Source organism: Daldinia childiae, assembly GCF_008694065.1.
Source record: "Daldinia childiae strain JS-1345 chromosome Unknown Scaffold1, whole genome shotgun sequence".
Classification (NCBI taxonomy): domain Eukaryota; kingdom Fungi; phylum Ascomycota; class Sordariomycetes; order Xylariales; family Hypoxylaceae; genus Daldinia; species Daldinia childiae.
Genome location: NW_022984642.1, coordinates 2,947,320 through 2,974,061, shown reverse-complemented (window position 1 = coordinate 2,974,061; position 26,742 = coordinate 2,947,320). Strand labels below are relative to the sequence as shown.

Genomic DNA, 26,742 nt, shown 5'->3' with positions numbered 1-26,742 from the left:
TGTAAATATAAATGACAACTCGTCTTATTCTGAAAAAGTGTATATATATCAGTCTGTAGTATAAAGAGCTCAACGGAGATATGGATGTGCATCTCACTGGATTTGATATTGGAGAAGATTTCTGTGAAGGACCACGAACATATCAAACTGACATGTTATTGGTTGTCTTCTTGACTCCCCGGAATAGCAAGGATCTTTAGCAAACCAGAGCTTGGATCATTGCAGGACTCGGACCAATAGAAGTCTCTTGCTTAACCTCTCTCTCTCGCATGTTCGATAGCTCAAGATCAATCTTCCCCACACTCTTCGTATCTTCGTATGTCCCGAGTTAGAAGTTAGAACCAAGATGATTAAATCATCGGCATCCTCGACCGAATAAGCTTCTCGGACGGGTCAAATTATGATTGCATTATACATAATAAAAGCATATAATGGGAAAATGTCAACTTTTGAAAAGATACTGTGTATGATATACGGTGTATAAGCGGCTCGGGCCAAGCCTGATGATCATCCTTTGTGCACTAAATTAATAAAATCCATCTGTAGGACCCGCTTGTCCCCAGACACCAAATTCCTACGCCCGCCTTTCCTCGATTTGGGAAGGTCAAGTGGGTCTCTCGCTTTGTTATTTTAGTGTCTTGGCAACCTTTGGATTCTCCTTATAGGAGTTAGGTACCTAGGTATTGAACCTGCCTCCACTAGCAGCCCAGGTACAATCTCACAAATAGGCGGGCAGTTACCTACCTAAGGTACCTACATGGCACCTAAGTACCTGCTTACAAAAATTAATTTTCTAAAGGCGCACAACCTAACCTTGTAAAATATAACGAATTCTTTTTTGAGACCCTTTTTTCTACATACACTATACATGAACCATATACGGGACAAGCTTATAGACAAGCAAGCTTGCATCGCCAACCTCCATACCTAGACCATCCATCCCATCCCTATCCGCTCATCCACCCTCGAAAAATCCACTCTATTACTGCACATACACCTCCTTCATACTAAGTTACTACCTTACCAACTTACCAACTACCTACGTGCATACATACCATACTTACATGTATCTGCCTGCGCACAGCATCGTCAGTTCATGATCGATGTAGCCACCTTTTTTTTCCTACCTGATCATACCTGACCACGTCTGTCCCCTTCTTACTATCTACACCTATTGGGTCGATAAATTCCCCTCGCACTCAACTGACACAAATATTTTGTTTTTGGCTTAATTCTCTCTCTCATCTCGTTTTATGATTTCAGGTTTATATCCTCTTTCGGCCTATCCTCGCATAGTGCTGTGTTAGGCATAGGCACTACGAGGTATAACCTTTTATGATTTGCAGGGAGCTCAGTTACTGCTAAGACACCCCCCAAAGCCTCTAAAGACTGGTGTCTCTCCCGGGATTTAGTGGGGGGGATTACCGCTACCGTATGTACATACATATGTATCATCCCTGCCCGCTGTTACCAGCCTAACTTTAAAACCCAGCTTCCGTTCCCCACTAGCCACTTTCCTTCATACTTTCCCTCACGCGAGGGTCTCGTGTCGCAACGTTCAACTGCTGGCACGGGTCCTGAATTTGTACTGCTAAACCAATCAGTTACTCCTACGAATTACTTGCCTAGGTACCATACCTAAAGACCTACCTAAACTACTTCCCTTCCCCGCTCTTCAATTTCAATACCCTCCAACACCCTCCTACATACGCCCTCGTCCGTCCATCTGCAATTGCCGGTCTTCGACAATTACGGCGACAAATCCACATCTCTACGGGCCATTTGCGTGTCTTTGCTCAGCAACGGCCTTTGTGCAAACTACTCGTCACCACAGATTTTCCCGAGCCAACGATGCGCTCTTCCGAATAGCTTCGTCGCAAAGCATTCGAGGTCGTACTAATACACCTACGAACTGACAAATTCGCACATACGAAATCTTGTTTTAGATTGCCCCCTCCAACACGGCGCCTCTACCTACCGCGAAGAAAAAAAAAAACTTGATAAGAAATCAGTTTGGACTGCATCTGCGACGAAAATTTTTCCGTCTTGTCCATCCTGACAACTCATTTTAGAAATTGAGAAGGGTCTTTCTGGTGGCGTTTTTGGATTTGGGACTGGCGATCAATACCGTTACTTCACTTCGGTCGACCATTCTTTTTTTCCCTTGAGATTGCGTTGCCTACTGGCCTTTCATTTTCTCAATAGACACGGATTCTTCGATACCCTATGAATAGATCTAATATTTTTCGTTGACACCAGTAAGTATTAAATCTCTTTGTTTGCGCTTGCTATGTCTACTCTTGACTAGACCGGCTATCTTTGAGGATGTAATTTGGTCTGCGCCGGCGTTGTGTGGTTCATTATATATAAGGGGCGTGTGGAGATGGATTCGCCGAGCGCTGGCTCTCAAGATAGGAAACGCCAATCATACCTCCTTCAACCAGATTTAAATCATTTGCAGCATTTGCTTTTGGCGGGGTGACCTTCTCATTTCGTTTTCATTTTCATTTTCATCTCAGTTTTGGTTCTGGTACCGTAGCGTGACTAACACATTGTGTAGGTTTACACGATTTACTGTTGTCATAGACGCTTGAAAACCTCCCCGGAAACCACCTGTAAATTCTGGGTGTTCTTTTTTTATTACCATTTTGAGGTATTGGTTGGTTATTGTCATTGCGTTTCAGTGTGTTTTTTTCCTTTCGGCAATTATTAAGCCGAAATCGATCATCTACGGACCATGAGCTCCAACAACATCAAGCCCAGTACTGCAACCAAGGCCGGCCAGAGCGCATACCCAGGAGTTGCGCCAAACAACCAGTCTATTCTGCTTGAAAAGCTGAATGTTCGAAGATCTACACCAGACTCTGAAGCCCTGGCAAGTTCGGACGACGAACCCGACCCTCATCGACAAGACGCGCATCGACCACAAGTACAGCCTCAGAAGCCTGTACGTCGTGCTTCTTGGTTGAACGATACATCACAAACTACGTTACCCCATCCGAGGAAAGGTTCATTTGCGAGCAGTTCTATGTCACCAACAGCCTCACACCCTAGTACCCCATCAGCCGAGCCAGGTGCAACCACTTGGGGTTCCCATACTACATCTTCGGCGGCGATGGGAAGAGGACATCAAGGACCGCCGTCTTTCCCATGGGGAACAGGCATTTGGAACACAGAGCGTAAGGAGCCGCCTTCTCGATTGACCGAAGTCCTCCCTTCGCCGACATCTACTGTTCCCAGTAATGCTGGTTTCTTTGGTGAAGATGGTTCGTTGGCGCAAACCTCGCCCACTCCACGAGAGCAGAATCCTAACCCACAAATTCCGTTCGCCATTCCCTTGCACCCAACCCCCAAGACATATCGTTCCCAGTCATACTCGGTAGGTCAGTTAGACCCGGATACAACGACGCCGACGATGCCTACGTCTTCGGTGCTATCGGGAAGACCGCGTGCTACCCTTGGACACCCTGGATTGCAGCACAGACCTTCGCGCCCGAGTATGTTGAGTGAGATGTCCAGTGAAGGTGCGATGTTAGGTAAAGTGAAGGAGGTTGAGGATGATGATGATGAGAGTGCCAGCGACACGGCTCAGGCATCTCATCAGCAGCAAAGTGCCGAGGCGAAGACAATAGAGATGCTCACTCGGGAGAATGCTATGTTGAGACAGCAACAGCAGCAACAGCAATATCACAACTCCAGGATCAGACCCCGTGCATCAACTGCCGCTACTTACGGATTAGGTAACGGATATGGCGTCCGTGGACCCGTTCCCGAAGAATCTGACTTCGCGATTGATGAACTAGATGAAGCTGGAGAGGGCCTGGACAGTGCCTCGAAACGAGGATTAGGAAGGCGCATGAGCGAATACGCGTCTGCGTCTGGGGCTTTCCGTTCCCCTTATCCCCTAGAGAATAGAAAGCTCGAAAATGTTAAGAAAGCATATTGGCAGAGTTCTTTAGGCTTTGGTGGTTTAACCGAGATTTCGCAGAGCCGTAGACATTCGTTTGCCGACGTGCCTACGCGACAAGGATCAATCGGTTCTGTTGGCGAGGGTGTTTCCCTTCATGATGTAACTTCCGCAGAGGCAGCACAGTCTCATTCTCAAGACTTTGGCGGATTCCCCGAGGGCGCAGGCTTTCAAACTGCTGCTAGTCCGGGTAAGTAAACCCCAGCCGCCCAGCTTGTGTTCAAGACTAACTTTATCAATAGTATCCTATTACTCAGGTGGAGGCAACGCTCCTAATGCACACCAAGCCATTGCGTCGTCCGCTTATGGTAATCCGTACCAGTCAGCCTACGGACTTCCTTCTACCTTTGGTAACCGTCCGCCATCGCCTCACAGGAGTATGTACGGAATGAGCCAGCCCAGACACAACCAACTGCTACATATTGTTCTTTTCAAGTGTTCTAGGGCAGATGTGTTCTACATACAAGAAGGAACTGGCCTTACGGTTAAACCTGGAGATCTTGTCATTGTAGAGGCGGATCGGGGAACTGATCTTGGAACCGTGGCTCGTGATAATGTGGACTGGCAAACAGCTAAAGAATTGAAGGAGCACTACGCTGAAGAGCACTACAAATGGTTGATGATGTATTCCCAAAATGCCGCGGCCGCTCAGGAAGGGACCGGAGCTGGTTTGATGGCTGCATCTAACGGTCTTCAAGGCAGCGCAATTGGTGGAATGGGACCACCAAGCCAGCATCACATGCAAGAACCAAATGCGGGCGAACTTAAACCGAAGCTCATTAAACGCCTGGCACAGAGTCACGAGATTCACAACCTTCGAGATAAAGAAGGAAACGAAGCTAAGGCGAAGCGTATGTGTATGCAGAAGGTGAAGGAGCATGGCCTGAACATGGAGATTCTCGATGCCGAGTTCCAGATGTGAGTAACTATTTCTATCTTTGACCTACTACGTCGCTAACAAATCTCAGGGATTGGAAGAAATTAACCTTTTACTACTTCGCCGACTAGTATATCAACTTTAACTCGCTGGTCACCGATCTTTTCAAGATCTACAAGACGCGAATTTGGATGTCTGCTATCAACCCTGCCTCATTTGCCAGCCCGACCTTGGGGCTGCAGGCGCCCAGCGGCATCGGCCCAGGCGCTGTCGGCCTTGGAAGAGGAAGTGGATCCGCCAACACAGAACGAAGATCCAATCCACCCCAGGACTCACAGGGTGCCTTTACCAGTCCGGGTGCTGCAGGTCGACCGTTTCAGCCACCCTTCAACCAGCCATTTGGCGGGCCAGATCGTCCTGGAGTAGCCAGCTCTGCATACCCCCCGTCTGGTTTTCCGTATTCTGCCTATGGTGCGTTCAGCAGTGCTCCGAGGTCCGGTACGGTGCCATATGTCCCGACCGTGATGCAAGGGATGGAGGCATACCCCGGCGGCTTCTCCCAGCCTGGGGAATTTCCCCCAAGCATGCGAACGCGTTATCCGAGTCCCCACACGGCTCCTTCCCCTCACGATCAGTCAGTGCCTAACATGTCAGGACAGAACGAATGGGTTGGAGCGTTCCAGGGACTTTCTCTGAACTCCCGCTGAATGCGAGGGGTTTATGGATTGAATTTGTTCCATTACGGCCTTCGAGAACTCCCTCTCGTTACTAATGAACCTGGAGATAGTTCCGATTCGCCAGGATATTGCGATACCTCTTACCCCCTATTGTGGTTCAACCTCGCTCTAAAGTTCATTGACGCAACCATTCATTACTACTATATGGTTTCTATCTTTGTAACGCACCTTTTGAAGGCTCTTTTTTTTGGAACCTCTATCATCCAGTAAAGACGAATGTCATACTCAGTAACCTCGATCCTGATTTTTCATTACACTAAAATTCCATTCTCGTATTATACTTCCCTCGTACCATACCATCACTATTATATGATCCGAGACTACAGAGACGTATTACGATCAACGGATTGACAGAAATCCATTTCCGTTCTTTTATTTTATTCTACAGTTTAATTTTCTCTTTTTTCAGGTGGCCTTACGGCCGCTTCAAGTTGTTTACATACAGCCAATTATTCCTAGAGGCGCCTGTGATACATATATGTCACAATACGCCTAGGCGAAAACTTCAGAGGACCGACGCAATTATCAGACTTTTGGCGTTGGTCGGCACCGGCATCCATCAATTCTTTGGAATTCCTTGATTTCTCAACTTTTAAAGACTTCGGAACGAGGCCAGACGAAGACAAGTTCGAATTCGAGACGAGGCAAGGCGAGAAGACGGACAGAAGGCAGAGGGCCATCAATCATTTTGCGTCATGACGACACGGCATAAGAGAAACCATAAGACAAAAAGTAGGTTTGCGTTTGAAAGGAGATCAACATAGACGTGCTGCACAAGCATATGTGTAATTTGATATTCAAAAGGGACGGTTTGCACGAATTGTTGGGTATGGACGGATTTTGTACGACCAGAAAAGACTTTGCCACGCATGAAAGATTACACCCATTTGCCTTGCGAGATGCATTCAGGAGGGGAGTCCTCTGTTCGGTTTGTCCACTTTCACTGTTAGTTTAATGGCAGATTCGTTCTAGATAGGGTTCTAGTTACCTCCGATGGCTAAAATTGCTAAAATTAAGCTTCTAATAGCTATAGTTGCTAAGTTGCATGTGTCAAATTTGAGTAACTAATGTTTAATATGGTTGTTTATAAAACATTATGGATCTGAACTACATACACCTGAGCCCCTTATAACCCTTTATAAGAGCTCCTTATAAATACCTCTTAAAGTATATTAACGTAGAAGGAGCATTCTACATTAGGTTAGATACTTAATGTTGTTTAGTACATGACCTCCTATTATGGAAACAACTATGGAAACAACTATAGAAGGAGTAAACCATACATATGTGGACACCCACGTACATGCCTTATGTAGGTCAAGTAAGAACCCCCATCAAAGAAAGAACTACCTAACATAGATCCCTCTATGTCCTACTTATGTCACCAAGTAAATGAATAAAATAAAAATTTATTGCCCCCAATTCTTACACACAATTCCGCATCTTCTCAATTCGCAATACTATATGAGGTGGCCTTGTTCGCAATATTGAGTTATTTGAATCGCATCATGATCCTCAATTCAACTTTCAACTAGTTCCCATTCTATTCCTATAGCTATTTACCTAAGCCGGCATATTAAACTACCATAAATTTACATCCATCATGTCGAAAAGAGTGGCTAAGAGAAAGGCTGATCCAGAACGTAAGTACGTCGCTGAGAGAGCAGCGGATTGATATAGTTAGTAGTGTTAAGCATATTCACATTCCACAGCACTATCAGACGATCCTGAGGTGTTGATCAAGGGAAACAATACCAAGAAGAATAAGACTGGTACAAACAGACGCCTTTCACGACTTGAAGAGTATAACGAAGACGAGGGCCGAGAAGGTAGCAGGTAAGTACTAAATCGGAAAATAATACATAATTCCGGCTACTGATGGTATTTGGTATATACAGAAATTTTCAGCGATGGGCCGAAATTTTCGAGGGCAATACCCAAGGCGAAGTTGCGAAATCAAAGACTTTCATCAAGAACTTTAGAATGAAAATTAAGAAACAGACAGATAAGTTGCGAGAGTATATTCAAGAACAAGAAACACAACTGTGAGAATACCAGACCTTGCAAACTAGAAATTTAAAGAATTTAATCTGACCATCTACAGCGCCCAGAGTAATGATAAATTACTAGAAACCTTTGGAGAGCTTTACAGAACATCCGGTCTCGCTCGTGGATTAGACGGCGAGGCACGCAACACAACCAAGGAGGGCCATATCTTGTTCCAAGATGCGAAGTCTATCATATCAGGAAGCTACGAATTACTCATAAAATTCAAGGAGACGGACGAGCAACTCAAGAGTTATAAGTTCGAGCTTCCCATTGCGAAATGGAAGCAGGATAAGCAGGACATGAAAGACCTTCTCTCTTGCGGCCGCGAATACGGAGAGAAACTCGTCGAGGATAAGCTTACCCCAGAGGCTCATATATCTCACCAGCCTGATAGATATAAGGAAAATGAAAGGGAGAGTATGGCTTCAGATCTCTTTAAAGAGAGCCGCATGGCGTTAGACGGGGATACTTGGGGTACAGTTGCAGCTGAACAAGTCAAGAAATTTACAGCTATCGCGAAGTCTGTTCCCTTGGGAGCAAGACGTGTATCACGGGGACAGTAGAAGATGAGATTGAGAAACTGTGATGATAGATCATAACTATTATTGTAACAGGTATTATTGTAACTATTAGCTTGTATGATGGAGCGTTAGAGGGCTTGCTACTTATTAACCTCATTTCTTGATATGCAATTATGAAATATATCTTAACCCTACATGTAGTTACATAATGTACGGATTACATGTAGATTTGTATTGTGGAGACAGGAAGGGTTCGATAAGTCAAGTAGGTACATATATCGATGTATATGTGGTCAATGCACTGATATAAGCCACACTATTCTATTCCTGGGCTAGCCCCGTATCGCTTAATTTTCCCCCCCAAACGCACTCCCACAACTTTAGCAAATTTCTTCGTTCAATTGAAGATTTTCGCATTCCTCAATTCCTCACACCACACACACAACGACACACGACCATCCATTTTTGCAGGCTTCTATTCCCAACCTGGTTTGTAGCTCTCTATTAGACATAACCTCTTTGATATTATTGCTAACCTTTACATTTTCCACCATACAGTCAAGATGGGTGCCCTCAAGTATGTCGAAGAGCTTCAAAAGAAGAAGCAGTCCGATGTTCTGCGATTCCTCCTCCGAGTCCGCTGCTGGGAAGTATGTTGAAACCTCTACGATTGCTTTAAACCCTCGACACGAAAAGCGTATTATACACACGAAAATCTACAACAGTCCAAGATATTGGCGTGGATGATTATGTGGACGCTGTCTTCCCTCCTTTGCCTTTCCCCGGCATGGAGGAAACGTTGTCTCTGCTATACACTCGTTGAACATTAGCTGAGAGTGCATCAATATAGCTTCGTCAATTGAACGTCATCCACCGCGCTTCGCGTCCCTCGCGCCCCGACAAGGCCCGCCGCCTCGGATACAAGGCCAAGCAAGGCTATGTCATCTACCGTGTGCGTGTCCGCCGCGGTGGTCGCAAGCGGCCCGTGCCTAAGGGTGCCACTTACGGTAAGTCTACTACGAAACCGAGATAATGTTCTCGAGGCAGATAATTAATCATGTCGAAATTACAGGCAAGCCCACCAACCAGGGTGTGAACCAGCTGAAGTACCAGCGATCTCTCAAGGCCACCGCTGAGGAGCGTGTCGGCCGCCGCTGCGCCAACTTGCGAGTTCTCAACTCGTACTGGATCAACCAGGACTCCACCTACAAGTACTACGAGGTTATCCTCGTCGACCCTCAGCACAAGGCCATCCGCCAGGACCCCCGCATCAACTGGATCGTCAACCCCGTGCACAAGCACCGCGAGGCCCGTGGTCTCACCGCTACCGGCAAGAAGTCGCGTGGTCTCAACAAGGGCCACCGCTACAACAAGACCAAGGCTGGTCGCAGAAAGACCTGGAAGAGACACAACACCCTCTCCCTATGGCGTTACCGATAAGCGCGTGCGCCTAACGGAGGCGGAGGTAGAAAATAGGGGACGTGTGACAACGGCTTGGTCGTGGATGTCGTGGTTACGGCAGAGGATAACGTCTTTCTTCAGGGTCAATAGGGCATGCGTCGGCTCATGAGTTATGCCTGGAGTTACTGCACGTAGTCTACATAGGAACAAGATTCTTCCTGGGACGAAAAAATTATTTGCATTTGGTTGTTTACGCTAATACTTTCGTGCCTAATGACATTACTTTGCTAAATGTGACATGGTATCTCCCTCGTTGGATGAGGATCTCCTACGGCGGCTATTAGCTTAAAGCAATCGACATTTCGGAGTTGCTGTTGTCTTTTAGAGCTATAGAGCCCACTACTTGGGTTTATTATAAGCCTTTGTACGGTGATCCGAACCTGATAATCTATCTGCTCTATGCGTGATATAAGCCACCACAGCTACAGTATATATGCCTTATTTACATTATAATAACTGTTATGGTAGTTGTAACAGTTTTACTAGCTTTGGTAAATTGGCGACCTGAATGATGTGGTTGTTATACGTATAAAGTACCTGAGATAAGCTGTTATATTGATAGATTCGTGTCAATTACGTTCAAGATACCGGCCTTTCCACTATTGTCACAGTCTACGGTAATTAAATGGCAACTTAGATAGGAAGTATTAAATCGTGAAAAATCATATCACAGAAAATGGGCCAAAGAAATATTTTTTATGCCTCTATTAGGCTATCTGCAAAGTACAGGCGAAGAGGTTCTTCCACGGGGGAAGGCACCTAGGACAGAAAATCGTTGCCCAATATCGCCAAATCAGCGAGACCGGCAGAATCCGTCGAAAGACATCGCAGAACAAATCTTGATAAATGAGCCTCAGTGTAAAACACAACCCAAGATCATCTGGAACTGGTATCCAGTCGCCTCCCATCTGTATTTAAAGATGAGAACTGTTACATCTTATGGGTCCCCTGAGCTTACCACGCTTTGCTGCAACCGTAAGTAGTTGATTTAGGTTTCCCATGGGAGAAACAGGTAGGTGTACAAGAGAACCCATTGATGCCAGCATCCCATAGCCTGCTATCGTGTGCCATGATACGTTCGTACGAGACCAGCATGTATAGATAGATACCTGCATAAAGCTGGTTCCTATATAAACTGGTCAAGGAGATTAGGTGCGAGCGTATGTATGTCTATCGCAGAGCATACGTGATTAGGGCGGTGGTAGACATCACGAGAAGCTATGACATCGAAATACCGGCCTAATGCGTGTAAAATAGGAGTAATGCATGTGTCTGTCGAAAAAAAGCATCCCGCAAACCGATAAAACAAAAGAAAATCTATGCCGAGATGTTTGAGTACACAGGCGCGGGCCACGATTAAATTCGATATGCTGTTGTGAGAGCTGGCCTTGGCTGGGGTATCGAGTATCATGTATCGAGTGCGTAATATACAGAGCAACCCTAGGAACAATGGGTGCTAGCGGTGGTACTCGATGGCGCAAATGAGTTTGTGTAATATCCTGCGTAGAAAGGAAGTAAGGGTGACATGTGGATGGCGCGAGAAAAGGAAAGCGGTGTCATCAAGCTCGTATGAAGCATCTCATTCATTCTTTGCGAAATGGCCACGAAGACCACATAATCGACCATTAGGGAAAATTCCACCGGAAATGGTGTATCGTCCGAGTTCATTATCGTACCGTTACAAGTATCATGACCGCCTTAGGCATGAGAAATATCTAGAAGAAATCACCTTCGCCAGATCCAGGGTTAACACCAGCACCAGGGTATGTAGGGTACTGGGGCATTCGCGGCGGTTGCGGAGGAGCATTGCCAGGGACGCCCATGCCGTTAGGGGGTGGGTATGCCATTCTGCCTCGAGTGCCGTTAATACCGTTGGGGCTGTGGCCATTCGTGTAGGGACCGGGTGGCGACACGATAGACTGGCTCGTCATAGCGCGAGTGTGGGGGGGACGAATCGCAATCTGACCCTGGGTTGAGTCAGCGGGGGTGGCTTGTCCGCTGGTATTAGCGCTTCGAGTATCGTGCTGCTGGATCTTGGCCTGAAGTCGCCGACCGTATGGAGTGTTTCTGACAGTAGGAACGATCGGACGGATGGCTTCGACCAGCGGAATCTTCATGGGGTAGGTGCAATGATCCAAGGCGGTCTGAAAACGTAATTGCCAAACGAATCGCGTAGTAGGCGCTCCATCTCGCCCGGGGCCAGGAGCTCGTTGACCATCATATCCTTAGAGTCGTCATTGCCGCAGCGGATGCACTTCTCCATAACATTGGAGCTGAACTTGTGACGAGACAACTGGCTAATCTTGCCACGGAATTGCTGTATTAAAGGCTCAGTGAAGACACTCTCGTTCAGGTCAATGATGTATTGAACCACATAATTGCCAAAGGGGTCTTGTACAAGTCGAGTGGCATTCTCGGTGATTTTAGTAACAAGCCACATCTTTTGTTCTCCTGAGGCATGGTCAATACATCGTTGGAGCACGCAGCAACCATGACGATGGGTGCCTACTTCAATACAGTTGTTGCCAACCGCACTGAAAATGAACTGAGCGTCTTCAGGGCTGAGCTTGTTAAGACACTTCTGGATCACATGGTTTCCATGAGATCTTGGATGAGTTCGACAACTCGATATCGCAAGGCCTCAATGATGAGCTGGACATGCGTAGGAGTGGAGACAAACTCAATCATCTTCTGCAATGCCCGTGTGCCGTGCTGGTTGAGAGCAATACGGACCATCTCTGCAGACGCGTTCTGAATCAGTACAGTACGCTCGTCGTCGTTGCAATATTCCAGAAGCTTTTGGCACAAGTAATTTCCAAATGGGTCCGTCATAAGCTCGACGACATGCTGATTCGTCTCTAGCCAGATCATGTGGACCTGTTCGGGGTTTCGGTTCTCGAGTTGCTTCTGCAAGTATCGGCAGCCATGCTGATCCTTGCAAAGATCGTAGATTGTACCTCCTACCTGCTCCAAAGATAGGTTGGCATAACGGGTCATAGCCTCGTTATCCTGGGCACGACGCTGCTGCATTACACGCTGCTGTGAGTCTCGAGGCTGCGCATGGGGCTGGTACATGGGGCCGTAGCCAACATAGTTCTGAGGAGGGTAATTGTTCATTCCCAAGTTCTGCATGCCCATTGTCATCATGTTCATGTTATATCCGGGACCGGGGCCGGGACCGTTAGGGTTCGGCTGGCTGTATCCGCCATAGAATTGCTGGTAAGGCCCAAGAGATGAGGGCGAACCAGCAGTAGCTGTTCCGGCAGAGGCAGGTGACTGAATAGCGGCCTGGCTGGATGCAACAGGGCCAAACGCAGGGGCACCACCCTGCAGTTGTGATGAAATTGATGGATATGGTGCACCAGCTTGGGCAGCGACAGCATGATTGTCATTGGAAAGCTCACGGCTGTGGCGTTTCATGGCGCCAGGGGGGATTCGGCCGATGCTAGCATTGTGGTTGTGGAAGTGTTGCTGAGCATGGGCATTCGCATTGCTCGAAGGAGTCAAGGTAGCGCTGGGGACGTTCTTAATGGCAGCCATCTCACCTGCAGAGAAGGAGGTCTGTAGCTTGGGGGGTGTGGAAAGCACCTGAGTAGATGAAGGAGGCATGGTTGAGGTAGTTGCAGTATCGGTACTAGTCTCCCTGTACTGGCTTACGTCGAGGGAGTGACGGAAAGGGCGACTAGCAACAGAGGTACTGTCGGCCGATGACCCCGCTTGGCCAGTAGACATGCTGTCGGTGGTATTCATTTGGGATGATCCTAGAGTAGATAGACTCTGCTGTTGTCGATGGCGGGGAATGTTTGCCCAGCCGTTGGTAGGGGTAGCTTCACCACTTGCACGGTGAGATGCGAGATCAACTGCGGCGGAAGAAGCAGATAACTGTGGGAAGATTAGTGACCTGATAACTAGTGATACTAGATATCTAACGGAAGGGACGAATAAAGATGCAACAGCGGGTATCAATTGGGAATAATGTGAGTAGTGAAGAATTCTAGTAAAGGAATATATTCTCCGATGTAAGGTGGAAAGTGATATGTGTAGTAGCTGTGTTGAACGTGCGCTAGATTAAAACACTTCCAAACGCAGTTCGCCTGACAAGGTCCTCAAATATTGTTCGAGAACCCGGGAGCACAGACCATGAACAACAAACAAGCAAACATATAGTAGGGAACAATGCGTGACTCAGGTAAAGTGAAAGAGCAGTGAAGGGGTAACGAAGGAGCAACGAAGGCAGGTATGAAAAGTGCCTGAGGTGTTAACTTACCACGTTGGGATTTCCTTTCTGTGCGTAGAGCTGAGGGAAACCGTCCTCACTGGCGTCAATGTTGGAAAAATTGTTCAAATCCATCGAGGATTCGTCGTCTCTAAAGAGAAAACCAGTTGTGTTGGTCTGATCAATGTTATCGTAGAGATTGCCACGACGTGTAACGGGCATGGAATACCGGTTAAGACTGGGAAAGTTTCTATGTTAGCAGCTGCTTAATACCTGCAGACCAGCTGATGAAGTACGTAAAAAAGCACAATGGAAATATGTTGAAACCCCAAGCGCACAATGGTCAACAGCGCGACGTTGGGGAGTTAGGTAGAAATGGTAGAAAGGAAGAGGATATTGGTGGAGATGGGATGTATGAGTATCCGGGAAATGTATTGAGGGGGGGAATTTATTTTTCCAAGGGGAGAATATTTTTTTTCTACTTAGGTAGAAGTGGACGAAGTGGTGTATCTTGAATTCAATAGGGCTTGCCAATCCAGGGCTTGCCATAATACAATGGTATAATGACAGAGAATTGCATGGAAAGAGAGGTTGGGCCAAGTCGAGCACCTCGCTGACATTGTTTGTGAACCCAAATCGAGGAACTCGCGCCCAATGAACCACCAAAGATAAACAAGACACCCGTATGATCTTTGATGACAGAAATCCCTCGCCTTATCTACCTTCCTTGCGTCAAACACAAGGGTTTTCAATGCAATAAATACAAATTTGCATACATGGAGGTCCAGACAAGACAATAATCAGTGTCGTTGCCGACGAATATTTCGGCAAGATTGCGCGCGGGTAGAAATAATAGATAAAACAAGAAAGCAGAATTGCAGGAAGTATCAGACTTACGCGTTAGTTGACCGATGACTTGTAGGATCCTGGCGAAGAGCCTCCTCCTTCTCGTCTTCGTCGCTGTTCCTACGAGAGCTCGGTACGGAACGGGATGGTATAGCGTCGTCGAAAAAGCGAGATTGAAGAATGCCCGACTGGGGAGACGCGAGCTGAGAACCAGATCTCCCCGGTCGATTGAAAAGCCCTGGTGGAGATACGAGACCAAGGCTAGGAGTCGAATATCGGTTGGGACGAGAGAACATGGTAGGGAATCCCGAACTTGTCTCTCGATACTCGGGCGGCGTCGTCGGCTCGGACTGGTGACCTGTCAACCCTAAGCCGTTTCCTCGGCCTAGATCCTCCTGCATCTGAGCAATATCGAATTCATCCCGCCGCTGCTGCTGGTCCAATTTATGCATCTCGGCCTCGAAGCGCCGCTTCTGCTCTCGAAGCTTTTCATACTCGATTTTCTTCTTCTAACTATACAGACTGTGAGCACTAACTCAACTATGCTAAAATAACGATAACCGCAAATAGGAATCTAGGTGCTGAGCGCATGCGCGGAGGTGCGACTTGGGAATGGACAGAAACGACAGGCGGCAAAGAGACAGCCTTACCAGTTGTACTTTATACTGCGTCTAGGATAACCAATGTCAGCGATGTGTTTCACAAGAGCAAGACATGCAATTAGGAGCATTGAGACATGCTCGGGGCAGTTCTAGTAAGGCCGAAGGCCTATCCCGACCACAAATATTTTGCGGGATGCCCAAATTCGGGGAGACTCACGGCAGAATATTCTTGTGGTTCCGGCATTCGCTGGGAAGTAGATATAGTGGACAATGTTGGTACACGCCCCGAATCGGTGGTGAACCGTCGAGGCAAAGTCGTTCGAGGATCTTGCGAGACTGGCTGAGGAGGCATGGGCCTGCCATTTCTCTGCGGTGAGACAAGAGAATTCATCGGCGCCTCGTTTCTCGGAAGACTGCTGAGAGCGAAATCGATAATCATCCATGTTATTCTGTTGTTACAACACCAAAAGCTTTCGTACAGGCCAAATTGGCAATCACCGGATTTTTCTATAAACTGGAGTTCCAGAAGGACGACGGTCAGCATGCTAGGGATACCCAATGAAACCAATCGCAAGAAGCCGACATCGAAAAATTTCCAAATTTTCTCTCTCCAAAGTGCAGTGAAGGGAATTTCAGGAGAATTGAGTAATTAGCAAGATTTGCGCCGTGCTTCTGCTGTATCGCAGGCGGCCATATCCCTCGTTCGGCACTCAACTTGCGCTGGGTAGGGTAGGTTGACTTGACGATGTCTTAATGGGGGGTTGGAGAGAGGGTTGTCTTCGGCTATTGACAATATAGGTTAGACTCACTCACCTTTGATGAGAACAACTATAGCACACACACAACGCAAAATGCAGCCCTGGAGAGCCAGGAGCGGCAGCGCAGCACGGAAAGAAAAGAAAGGGTTGCAAGTCGCAAAATGCAAATAATAATAAAAGAGTGTGGAGTTGTGCGAAGAGAAGGAGATTCAAATGTTTCAATTGCTGCAAGTCTCCAAGTCTGTAAGTGGACGAGGCACAGGGAGCTTAGATGGAATTAGGACAAAGACGCAACCAACCCTCTTTCCTTCTTCAGTCAATCTTGTTCCCCAGTGTGAGAAGTCCTGCGTCTTGTCTCCTTCCCACCCCCCTGGTCGAGGTCTTGTTTGGTGGTACAACTTACAACCTATAACCAACCTATAACCTACAGCCTAGAATAAATACATCACTCAGTGCTGTAGGTATGTGGTATGTATTGTACACTATGGTCCTTCAGGGCTACATCTCGAAGGAAGTACAAGACAAATACATGCGAGATGGTGGATTACGGTGGGCAAGAGCGGGCGTCTCCATGTCTCGTGTAGTACAGATTGGCCCCTCCTGCACTCACAAACCCCTGGTCCCTGTCCGTTTTCCTAGAGCTAAGGGCCTGATGCTTTAACGCTACGTGTACTAGCAGACACGCAGATTAGCAGACTAGGTAGTCGCAGCGTATTGCTACCATTCTTCGTGCTTACCACATACCTACCTCGATGCTTGCGTTTCATCGAAAGAATCTTGTCGCTGGCAAGCTCTTATGCTTATTTTCTTCTAGTTACATAGTGTGTGTGTGCTACCTAACTATTTACTTACTTGCGCGTATATCGACTAATAAGTGGCAAGCCGCGACTAGGTACATACGCAGAATGACTATTCTGGAGAAACGTTGTATATTCCAAGAGCACCAATCGATACGCTTACAAGAGAGCAACAAAGCGATTGTAGTATAAAAAAGGTGGGATAGGATGAGATGAGAGAACATCGGAATATATTGATCTATGGCTACGGTTATGGCTACGGACTACCTAAGTAGGCAATTACCTACTTGATAGGTAAAAGCAGTTTCTTAGATCGTTCGATGGATTGACTTCATCCACTCATTCTCAGGGCCTTCCCTCCTTTGTTTCCCTCCAATCTAGAGAACTCGATCGCGGCGGCGCTGGTTGCGAACTCTACATAATAACTAAAGACTTACATAGGAACCAGAAGGGTGGAGCTGGGGTTCAGCCCGGCTACTCAAATCGAGACGGTTGGAGACGGCCTTGGTACTAATGATTTTTATTCAACCTCCTGCATAGGTTCAATTGTCTACGATTGTTCCTATTTACGACGCTACCTAAGGTAAGTAAGTCGGATTTCCAATAAGAATACTCATATTAGGCACCTAGGTAGGTAGAAAAAACCTATAGCGCCCTTCCTACTAAGTAGGTGTGTACGTGACCGTTTTATTGTGACGGTATTCAATACTGATAAACCCTTTTAAGTAGCTATCCTAGCTACCTGGTTACCCCTGGCGTCGCTAGCGGCCGAGATTGGTATGTAGCTGGAAACAGCTTGTTCAAACCAGAGGGGAGCGGTGAGCGGAACTTTACCTGACACCAAGAGCTATTGAACAAACCGGTGCAGCCCAAGTTTCTGGCTTCAAACACCAGCATAAGCCATGGCCGATATGCGGACTGTTCACATTTCGTCGATCTTCAGTTTGGTGCGGGGAATATTTGAGCTGCAAACATCACGAATCCGAACCTATATACAACGATAAGACTTTTGTCTATCGCGTGTAGGACCGTAGGGATACATCTAGATGTGTTTGGACTCGAGGAATCAATTCAGCCCAACTCCATGTGTTGGATGATTCACCCATCCGTTTTTTGTATCCGTCCGGTTATCCAATGCCGTCCTGCAGCCAAAGGCACATAAGCCTACGCCTACATCTACATCAGTATCACCAGACGGTATATGTATGCTCTGTCTCCCGGTTTAACAAGCTCCACAGGGACGGCATGCATGCAAGTATAAATTGGGGATGTGCATCAATAAGCTCTGGTTGGATGGACGCCTTACCCACGTTTGATACCAGTTTGCTTGCAGGCGGCATCTCATAGGTCTCTTAGCAAAGGATCTCTAAGGGTCTCGAATTTACGAGCGTTTTCCCTATACTTTTCTAAGTACCTTATACTAGCCCGACAGGAGTGGATGGTTGTTTATCCGGTTGGGGGTACCAGTCGAAGAGTATATACGTGATCGAATACTCTCGAAGGACCCGCATCCAATACAGATGTGGGCTAACAGCGCCATCTGGTGAATTCTGAGACATTGCTCGACATTCATCAGAATATTCTGTTGCAGAGGCTATTTCTTCCGAGCCAAGCCCCTCCCGGCGCTTGCTCCGGGGATAGGAGCGGCGTCGGTTCTTAGCTATTTACGAGCACCTCGCCATGAAACGCCACTTTCACATATTGCCGGAGCGTAGTCTGCCAACCGTCACATACGCCCGCTCCTTGCTTTACTAGAGTCCTTTCTCCTTAAGGTTTCGGATCGAGCCTAGACTTTCTTGATCTTAATGGGCTCTTAGCGCGGCTCAATACTGATAGACCCCTGTTAAGATGAACGTTGCCTTCTCGATCCCATTTCCTATTTCCTACTTAGGTACTCCGTGTGCGTCTTCTGCCCTATTTCCTTTTGTAGCCGTCAAGATTGTCACTGGCATCCGTTGCATTGTCAAACAGATTTGAGGCCGTAAGCAGAGCTAAAGAGCATGGTTTTTCCAACCCACACAGCGCGGCGATCACCAATTCCGAGTTGCTCTCCAAACGTGGCTCTCAACTAGTAGTTTTCAACTATGACCGCCCTAGTGGCGACAACGAGATCGTCTAAAGTAGACTATTATTCGCATTGTTACATACGATGGGACAGCGAGCCTTTGGCTATGTACTCTTACTTATGTACAAGCATAACGACCTCGATAAAGGTTTGGGCGGCTACGCAAAGTAAACCTATCCTTGTTCGGCTCACCGACTTTTGTCCACACACGGAGCATCTATAACCTGCCCTAGCGAGCCTGCACGTCACCCAACCAGCCAGCCCCGGGAGAGAAATAGCCTTTTTCCCCGGATACTCTGGATCACGATGTGCGTTCTGTGGCTTGCATATGCTGGACCCAGGTGAGCCAACGTAAACTTTCCTATAAACACTAATATGTATCACTATCTTAGTTATAAGATATATCTCATTAGTGTTTCTTTATCTTCCAAGTGCAGTTCTATAATCAAAATACAGATTTGTGGGCACGAGTAAGAGATTTAACAATACGAAGGGTCCAGATGCGAATTTAGGGCGATCCTCGCTACGGATCGAGGTCTGGAACAAGCTTGAGGAAGTTGATGAGATTACTAACAACGGTGTATTAGGTAGGCACATTGACGATCCAAAACAAGCCCAGCGACATGCTGCAACTTTTTCTGGGCATTGGAATACATACTCACCAAATACCCTCGCCTACAGGCCCCTCTTCTATACATGCTTCTTATTAGACGGCCACTCGAGATATGACGAAACAGCTGCATAGTCGTACTATTGCTCTTTTTCCAGTTACTTTACATATAGAATATAGCGAAATCTTCCCTGTTTCCACATCCAACCTGAGAGGATGAGGCGGCTTCACAGACCAATGCATGACGGATCGATCTGCCAGCACAGCGTACTATCTCCTGCAGTGAATTATGCAAGACAAGCTGCAGAGGTGGTTAAGACGAGGGGCAGTAACTGTACGGACGAAGTTGATGGAGGGGTAAAGAGGGGTTCAAATGGCTCATTATATGGGTGAGCTTGGTTCTTGGCGTTCGGCCAAACCCCGTCTACCCGCCCATTGGATTCTTTACACATGCATGTCCCTGGTAGCTGTCGAAAGGGAGGACAGCCTTTGGGTAAAAATAGAGATGATTTCCAAATAGGAAGCTTGCATGGAAGCGTGGAGGTTGGGCGGAGAGAAAGGTCCCATCGTGGTGACTCGAATGAGTACCGAGATAGACCTTGATAAGCGTGACGACATTGAGGTCAGTACGCGTATATGTGCTGACGTAGAAAAATAATATTCCCCGGTTCCTCAATATAGTTCCTAGTATTATTTCAAATTATATTAAGCCCATCGGAACATGGAGATACCAAAGTATGTGGATTTTCGGATTGATATCATTAGGTGAGACGTTAAAAAAGTCCCCGGGTCGTATCTATTTGTCTCATCAGCTCTTTCCCCGTGGAGTCATCCATGGATTGATTTAGCTACATATAGTTCCATAATTTAGAAAGCTTCGATTTGTTCGACCTGGGCTATAATTTAGAGACAAGATCCTATTCGCGGTACTTGGGTACATTAAGTACACTAATGCTAATAGAATGGAAGCTCAATCTAAGAATCTTATGTCATCGTGCGCTTATGTAAGATTTTGGGGTCCAAGTGTTAGGTACCTATGTACCTCTTAATGGTGGCCCCTCCTTTTTTTTTTTCTTTGGTGGGGGACAGGACAGGGACAAGGCCGCCCGCCGCCACACGCGACGAGCTCTTCATTAAGGAGGCTGAAATTTTTAGAGTCATCTCACAATCATTTATCACATAGCCGCCAATATATGAAAATGCTTGGCCGTCAAAATGCCTTATATAGATGACGGATTTGAGGCTCTGTTAGAGCCTTTTTACAACGGAAAGAAGTTGACAGACCCTATTTCAACTGTTGACGATAAAAATCAACTACTTCCAGCTTTTTTGAAGGTCAAAGGTATGTATACGATCTGCATGATGACCAAACAGGCATTTCCAGTACGCTAATATCATTATTTTATTAGGTTTAGTTAAACAGTACGTTTCGTCTGGTGGTTATTATATACGGTATATACGGTATATACGGCTGGTTAATACTAATTAATTGGCTTAGACATATAGACTCCTACAATTTCTTCGTGGATCATGAAATTAAAGAAATTGTCAAGGCCAACCGCACGCTCAGAAGCGATGTTGACAGTAGCTTTTGGATCGAATTTATAGATATTCGGGTTGCACCTCCGGATCGTTCCGACTTCAGTGAATATAGGGTCGAAAATGATATCACTCCTATGGAATGCCGCCTACGGGATATCACTTACTCTGCTAAGATTCTTGTGGACATTGCGTACACACGAGAGAAGCAGAAGATTATCCGTCGCAATGTCGAGCTTGCTCGTATGCCCGTTATGTTGCGGAGCAACAAATGCCGGCTATACGGCGCAAACAATGCCCAGATGGAGCTTATGAACGAATGTCCCCTTGATCCTGGCGGATATTTCATCATCAACGGCACGGAAAAGGTTATTCTCGTCCAAGAGCAGCTAAGTAAGAACCGAGTCATTGTCGAGGCAGATGAAAAGAATAGCATAATCACGGCTTCAGTAACGAGCTCTACGCACGAGAGAAAGTCCAAAACATACGTTACCCTAAAGAAGGATCGCATTGTTCTTCAGCATAACGTTCTCGTCGAAGCTATACCTATAGTTATCATCCTTAAAGCTCTTGGTGGTCTCACGGACTACGAGATCATGGAGCTCGTTACTGGCTCTGATGGAAGGTTCCAGGATGATTTTGCTGTTAATTTCGAGGAAGCAACCAGAGTTGGTGTATTTACTCAGCAGCAAGCTTTAGATTATATCGGAGCAAGAGTGAAGATGGGCGGCCGAGCAAAACAGCCCGGAGGACCGCCACAAGCTCGGCGTAGTACCATCGAGGAAGGTCTCGATGCCTTAGCTAACCTCATTATTGCTCACATACCAGTCGAGGGTCTAGACTTTTATCCAAAAGCTATCTATATCGCTCTCATGGTCCGTCGAGTACTTATGGCCCACTACAACCCTAAGCTTGTCGACGATCGTGATTTCGTGGGGAACAAGCGACTTGAGTTGGCAGGACAACTTCTGTCTTTGCTCTTCGAGGATTTATTCAAGAATTTCATGACTCAGCTCAAGTTCAACGTTGAGCACTCCCTTAGGAAGCAAAATCGGGCAATCGCCGTAGATCCTCTGGTACAGGTTGGTGCTCAAGGAAAGCACATCACTGAAGGTATGAACCGTGCTATTCAAACTGGAAATTGGAGCGTGAAGCGATTTAAGATGGACCGTGCCGGTGTAACACACGTTCTGAGCCGTCTCAGCTACATCAGCGCCCTCGGAATGATGACTCGTATAAGCAGTCAATTCGAAAAGACGAGGAAAGTCAGTGGTCCTCGTGCTCTACAGCCGTCACAGTGGGGTATGCTTTGTCCGTCTGATACACCCGAAGGTGAGGCATGTGGTTTAATTAAAAACTTGGCCCTCATGACGCATATCACAACCAACGTGGATGAAGAACCTGTTAAAAAGATGGTGTTCACATTGGACTCTGGGGTTGAGCCGCTCCGATGCTTCTCCGGTGCTCAGATGCATAGGAAGGGTACGTATATCGTCCATATCAACGGTACTCCATTTGCTCTATCCCGATACCCAAAGCGGTTTGCAGCTAAATTCCGCACTATGAGACGACGAGGGTGGATATCTCCATTTGTCGGCATTAACGTCAACGCTCATCTCTCAGCTGTGCATATCGCAACCGATGAAGGACGTATCTGTCGACCGTACATTATTGTGAAGAACGGCGAGTCGAGAATAAAGGAGAGTCATCTTAGATTGCTACAAGCTGGAAAGATCACGTTTGATGACTTTCTGAAGCAAGGCATTGTCGAGTACCTCGACGTCAACGAAGAGAATGATACGCTAGTAGCGCTCTATGAAAAAGATATCACGAAGGCGACAACACATCTGGAAATCGAGCCATTCACGATACTTGGCGCTGTGGCCGGCTTAATTCCATTCCCTCATCACAACCAATCCCCCAGAAATACGTATCAATGTGCTATGGGTAAACAAGCCATCGGAGCTATTGCTTACAATCAATTCAACCGCATCGACACCCTCTTATACACTATGGTCTACCCCAACGTCCAATGGTCATCAGTAAGACCATCGAGCTTATTCACTACGACAAGTTGCCTGCCGGGCAAAATGCGACTGTTGTCGTCATGTCGTATTCAGGTTACGATATTGAAGATGCCCTTGTTCTGAACAAGGCATCCTGTGATCGTGGATTTGGACGAGTCCAGGTGTTTCGAAAATACACGGCGGATCTTCAAAAATATGCCAATGGAAGCCGAGAAAGGATCGGTGACAAGGATGAAACTCAATCCAAGTATAATGCGCTCTCCAATGACGGGTTGGCCGATGTAGGATACCCCGTCAGTAATGGTGACATACTCATCAAAAAGGAGAGCCCGGTAGACATAGCACCAGTTGTCGGAGTAGGCCATAGGACCCAAGAGTACCGCGAAACACCGTTATCGTACCGACTCTCAGATCCAGCTTACATTGACAAAGTTATGGTTACGCAGACCGAGAGAGAGACACAGCTCATCAAGGTCCAAACGAGACAGACCAGAAGACCGGAATTAGGCGACAAGTTTTCATCTAGGCACGGTCAGAAAGGTGTTGTTGGAATCATTGTGGACCAGGAAGATCTGCCGTTCTCGGATTCAGGCCTCGTACCTGATATCATCATGAACCCTCACGGTTTCCCGTCTCGTATGACAGTCGGCAAGTTACTAGAATGCCTAACAGGAAAAGCCTCGATAGTCAAGGGGCGTAAGGACTACGGATATGGCGATGCCTTCAGGTCTCATCCCCTCGAGGCCATGAGCAGAGAACTAGTTGATGCCGGGTTCTCTTGGGAAGGCAAAGATTACTTCACCTCGGGAATAACAGGCGAGCCACTCCAGGCTTACATCTTCAATGGACCCATCTTCTACCAACGACTGAAGCACATGGTCCAAGACAAGATGCACTCCCGCTCGCGCGGACCCCGCGCCATCCTCACCCGCCAACCTACCGAAGGTCGTTCCCGAGACGGCGGTCTGCGTCTCGGCGAAATGGAACGCGATTGTCTCATCGCGTACGGCGCCTCGCAGCTCCTCCTCGAACGCCTAATGATCAGCTCCGACGCGACGGAGATCGACATCTGCGAGCGGTGCGGCTTGTTCGGGTACAAAGGCTACTGTAGCACGTGCCACAGCAGCCGCGAGGTCGCGCGCATGACTATGCCGTATGCCGCCAAGTTGCTCATACAGGAGCTCATCAGCATGAATGTTGGCGTGCGACTACAGTTGGAAGACGAGTTTCCGCACCCGAGGTAGGGGAATAGGTACATTAGGTACATAGAGATAATATGGAATGGAGTGGAAAATTACAGCTGCGATTGCAAGATATTACTTATATGCATTGGGCGGCGTACTTTTTTATTGTTGGCGTGGCATTGGCTGGCTGGCTTGGAATCATTCATGTAGTTATGTATGAAATAAAACTTGTATGATGAAGGGGGTAGCCGAGATCATATAAAAATTGCGGGTAATTATATTGTTTATAAGAGAACTCTTTTGGTGAACGTGAGCGTAGTTATTAAATACCTATCCACTCTGAAAATCGTGCTAATGATTCCAAAGAAAAATTGCAACGGGTATAGTTACATAGATGGCTCTTATTTGAAGTGATATGTGTGCAATTTATTTATTTACTGCAGTAAGGCTTATATATGCCAAGAGTCTCTGAATTCATCCGTATGATATACACAAACCCAGGCTGTATATTCATCCTCACGCCTCTATTCCCTCTTCCTCTTCCTCTTCCTTTTCCTCCCCATCTTCCTGCTTCCCCTTCCCCTTCCCCTTCCCTTTGCCATTCTTCTTTCTCCTATCCACACCCCGCAACCCCCCCATCGTAACCTCGAACTCCACTGCCCCATCTAGACCCGGCCCCGTCCCCGGCACATGCGGCGCGAAAACGACTTTCATCCACCTCCTCCAATTGCGCAGCATGGTCGTGGTCTCCCCGTCCTCGTCGTCGAGTACTTCCTTCCGCCCGTAGACCGGCCTCTTGAACAGCGCCAGCCGCGCCGCGATCTGCGTCGACCAGATCAGGCCTAGGCTGGGCGTCTTTAGGTTATGATCGCCGCTGCCGAAGGGATACGGGTGCTCGTCGCCCCAGCCCGTGAACCACCGCTGCTGGTGGTCGAGGAGCAGGGCTGCGGGGGGGGGGCTTCCTCGGGCGGTGGCTCCGGCATGCTGGAGCGCAGCAGCTCCGCCGTGCCGCTGCTAGGGGGCTCCAGGCCGGAGAGCTGCAGCGGCAGCGGCGCCGCGGGCCATCCTCTGCTTCGGTTTGCTAGGGGGCTTTCTTGCGACACGCGGGGTAGCGAAAATGGTAGCGGAACACTGCTCTTAGCAGGCCCGGCAAAGCGGTCTGCGACCTGGTTCGCTACCACGACGGCGAGGTCGTGTCTCCGCGCTAGATCGTGCAGTTGCTGGCCTAAGCGCACGAGCTCGTGGCTGCGGGCGGCGAGATTAGCGCCGCCTTTCGCGCCGCTGCCGGAGCCGCGCTCGAATTCCGCGCGGTAGTTGGCCGCGACGGAGTCCAGGATCAGGAGGCCTACGTTGCGCCGGGATACTTCGACCGGGACTTGGAAGCTCAGGATGTGGTCTTGCGACTCGAGGTCCGGAGTCATGGTGCCTACGATGCCGTCAAGAGTCGGGCGCTCGGTTGGGGGCAGGGTGCGCAGATAGGGGTGGTTGGCGAGCATTTGAGATAATCGTTGGGTCGAGAGCGGTGCTTCGGTGGAGATGTACAATGCGGGACGGCCGAGACCTCGGGGCGGTGGGAGTTGGCAGGCGAGGAGCAGCGTTAGGAGGAATTGCGTCTTGCCGGCGCCGCTTTCGCCCGTGATCTCGGTGATATATCCGGTAGGGATGCCGCCGCCAAGAGCACGGTCCAGATCATCATCTAGAGTGCTAATGGAATTCCAAGGTTTGGCTAGGAGCTCGGAGCCGGTTTGTCTTAAGACGCTGGTAGGACCTCTTTTCGCCTCGTCATTATTATTAACACCATTTCCCGGCTTCTTCTGCTGCTGTTGCTTCTGCTTCTCGGAAACACCGAGGTCAACATGCAGGGCGTCTAGTACAGCGGCACATAAACGCTTAATGTCAAGGAGCGCGGTAGCTGAGTACGCTTGCCGATGTCGGGGATCTGAAGAGTGAGCAGGTCGGCGGTAGTTAAGCCGTGCTTCTCGATGGCGGGCAGCAGATTCGCGTACCGGCCGATTGGGAAGTCCGGCAGGATCCGCGACAGATCTGTCATGGGGCTCGGGGTCCGGGCATTTGTATTTGCACTTGCATCTCACTATCCAGTGCCCTTTTTAGCCGATCCGACCGAACCGCGGTCTGCCCTTGGAAAATCGTCCACCACCGAATGTTTGGGTTAGTACCCGTGGTCTCACGATATCAGGTGACCTCGGTATAGGAAAGGAAAGGTTCAAGATAAGGGAGAAAGTTTAGGTAATGAAGTACCTAAGGTTTATTTTAGGCGGGGTTTAGGGTTAATAGGCTGGTAGGTAGTATGTAGCTACTTCCTAGATGCATGGATTGGGGTTGTTACTAGGGGCAGGTAGCATCCCGATTTCAAATCATACCCTTCGTAGGCTTAAACTGACCGCTAACCAGTGGAAGTGGATTATCGCCTAAGTCTGCCTCATTTGTGTTAGTAAACATCGTTTAGGTAATATCCCCTCTATCCC

The 26,742-nt window shown here is 47.8% G+C and overlaps 8 protein-coding genes across 11 annotated transcripts; 5 read left to right on the top strand and 3 right to left on the bottom strand.

Annotated features, from left to right (window-relative positions):
* Positions 1-2,737: 2,737 nt before the first annotated feature.
* On the top strand, positions 2,738-4,975 carry GL218_00776 (uncharacterized protein; the record flags this gene model as incomplete). Its single annotated transcript, XM_033577214.1, has 3 exons — positions 2,738-4,157; positions 4,210-4,885; positions 4,936-4,975. 3 exons carry the CDS (start codon positions 2,738-2,740, stop codon positions 4,973-4,975), a joined length of 2,136 nt encoding a protein of 711 aa, XP_033441994.1.
* A 60-nt stretch (positions 4,976-5,035) lies between these two features.
* Positions 5,036-5,551, top strand: GL218_00775 (putative psp1 domain-containing protein; the record flags this gene model as incomplete). Its single annotated transcript, XM_033577213.1, has 1 exon — positions 5,036-5,551. The coding sequence occupies one exon, from the start codon at positions 5,036-5,038 to the stop codon at positions 5,549-5,551; it is 516 nt and encodes a 171-aa protein (XP_033441997.1).
* A 1,633-nt stretch (positions 5,552-7,184) lies between these two features.
* On the top strand, positions 7,185-8,193 carry GL218_00774 (uncharacterized protein; the record flags this gene model as incomplete). Its single annotated transcript, XM_033577212.1, has 4 exons — positions 7,185-7,224; positions 7,294-7,417; positions 7,480-7,626; positions 7,686-8,193. The coding sequence occupies 4 exons, from the start codon at positions 7,185-7,187 to the stop codon at positions 8,191-8,193; spliced, it is 819 nt and encodes a 272-aa protein (XP_033441996.1).
* A 521-nt stretch (positions 8,194-8,714) lies between these two features.
* On the top strand, positions 8,715-9,591 carry GL218_00773 (60S ribosomal protein L15; the record flags this gene model as incomplete). The annotated part of the gene is made up of 3 exons (XM_033577211.1): positions 8,715-8,801; positions 9,002-9,158; positions 9,224-9,591. 3 exons carry the CDS (start codon positions 8,715-8,717, stop codon positions 9,589-9,591), a joined length of 612 nt encoding a protein of 203 aa, XP_033441990.1.
* Positions 9,592-11,327: 1,736 nt separating this feature from the next.
* On the bottom strand, positions 11,328-12,052 carry GL218_00772 (Pumilio domain-containing protein C6G9.14; the record flags this gene model as incomplete). Of its 2 annotated transcripts, none has more annotated exons than XM_033577209.1 (2): positions 11,328-11,679; positions 11,778-12,052. In XM_033577209.1, 2 exons carry the CDS (start codon positions 12,050-12,052, stop codon positions 11,328-11,330), a joined length of 627 nt encoding a protein of 208 aa, XP_033441908.1. The 2 variants fall into 2 exon arrangements, with proteins under 2 accessions (XP_033441908.1, XP_033441909.1); XM_033577210.1 differs by having other exon boundaries at positions 11,328-11,756; positions 11,828-12,052.
* Positions 12,053-12,198: 146 nt separating this feature from the next.
* On the bottom strand, positions 12,199-15,126 carry GL218_00771 (Pumilio homology domain family member 4; the record flags this gene model as incomplete). Of its 2 annotated transcripts, XM_033577208.1 has the most annotated exons (3): positions 12,199-13,494; positions 13,880-13,979; positions 14,726-15,126. In XM_033577208.1, 3 exons carry the CDS (start codon positions 15,124-15,126, stop codon positions 12,199-12,201), a joined length of 1,797 nt encoding a protein of 598 aa, XP_033441992.1. The 2 variants fall into 2 exon arrangements, with proteins under 2 accessions (XP_033441992.1, XP_033441993.1); XM_033577207.1 differs by lacking the exons at positions 13,880-13,979; positions 14,726-15,126 and having other exon boundaries at positions 12,199-13,221.
* Positions 15,127-20,721: 5,595 nt separating this feature from the next.
* GL218_00770 (DNA-directed RNA polymerase III subunit RPC2) lies at positions 20,722-24,316 on the top strand (the record flags this gene model as incomplete). Its single annotated transcript, XM_033577206.1, has 4 exons — positions 20,722-20,848; positions 20,916-20,928; positions 21,005-22,992; positions 23,166-24,316. 4 exons carry the CDS (start codon positions 20,722-20,724, stop codon positions 24,314-24,316), a joined length of 3,279 nt encoding a protein of 1,092 aa, XP_033441991.1.
* A 456-nt stretch (positions 24,317-24,772) lies between these two features.
* On the bottom strand, positions 24,773-26,306 carry GL218_00769 (DNA repair protein rhp57; the record flags this gene model as incomplete). Of its 2 annotated transcripts, XM_033577205.1 has the most annotated exons (3): positions 24,773-25,098; positions 25,146-26,123; positions 26,177-26,306. In XM_033577205.1, the coding sequence occupies 3 exons, from the start codon at positions 26,304-26,306 to the stop codon at positions 24,773-24,775; spliced, it is 1,434 nt and encodes a 477-aa protein (XP_033441458.1). The 2 variants fall into 2 exon arrangements, with proteins under 2 accessions (XP_033441458.1, XP_033441457.1); XM_033577204.1 differs by lacking the exon at positions 24,773-25,098 and having other exon boundaries at positions 25,114-26,123.
* Positions 26,307-26,742: the final 436 nt, after the last annotated feature.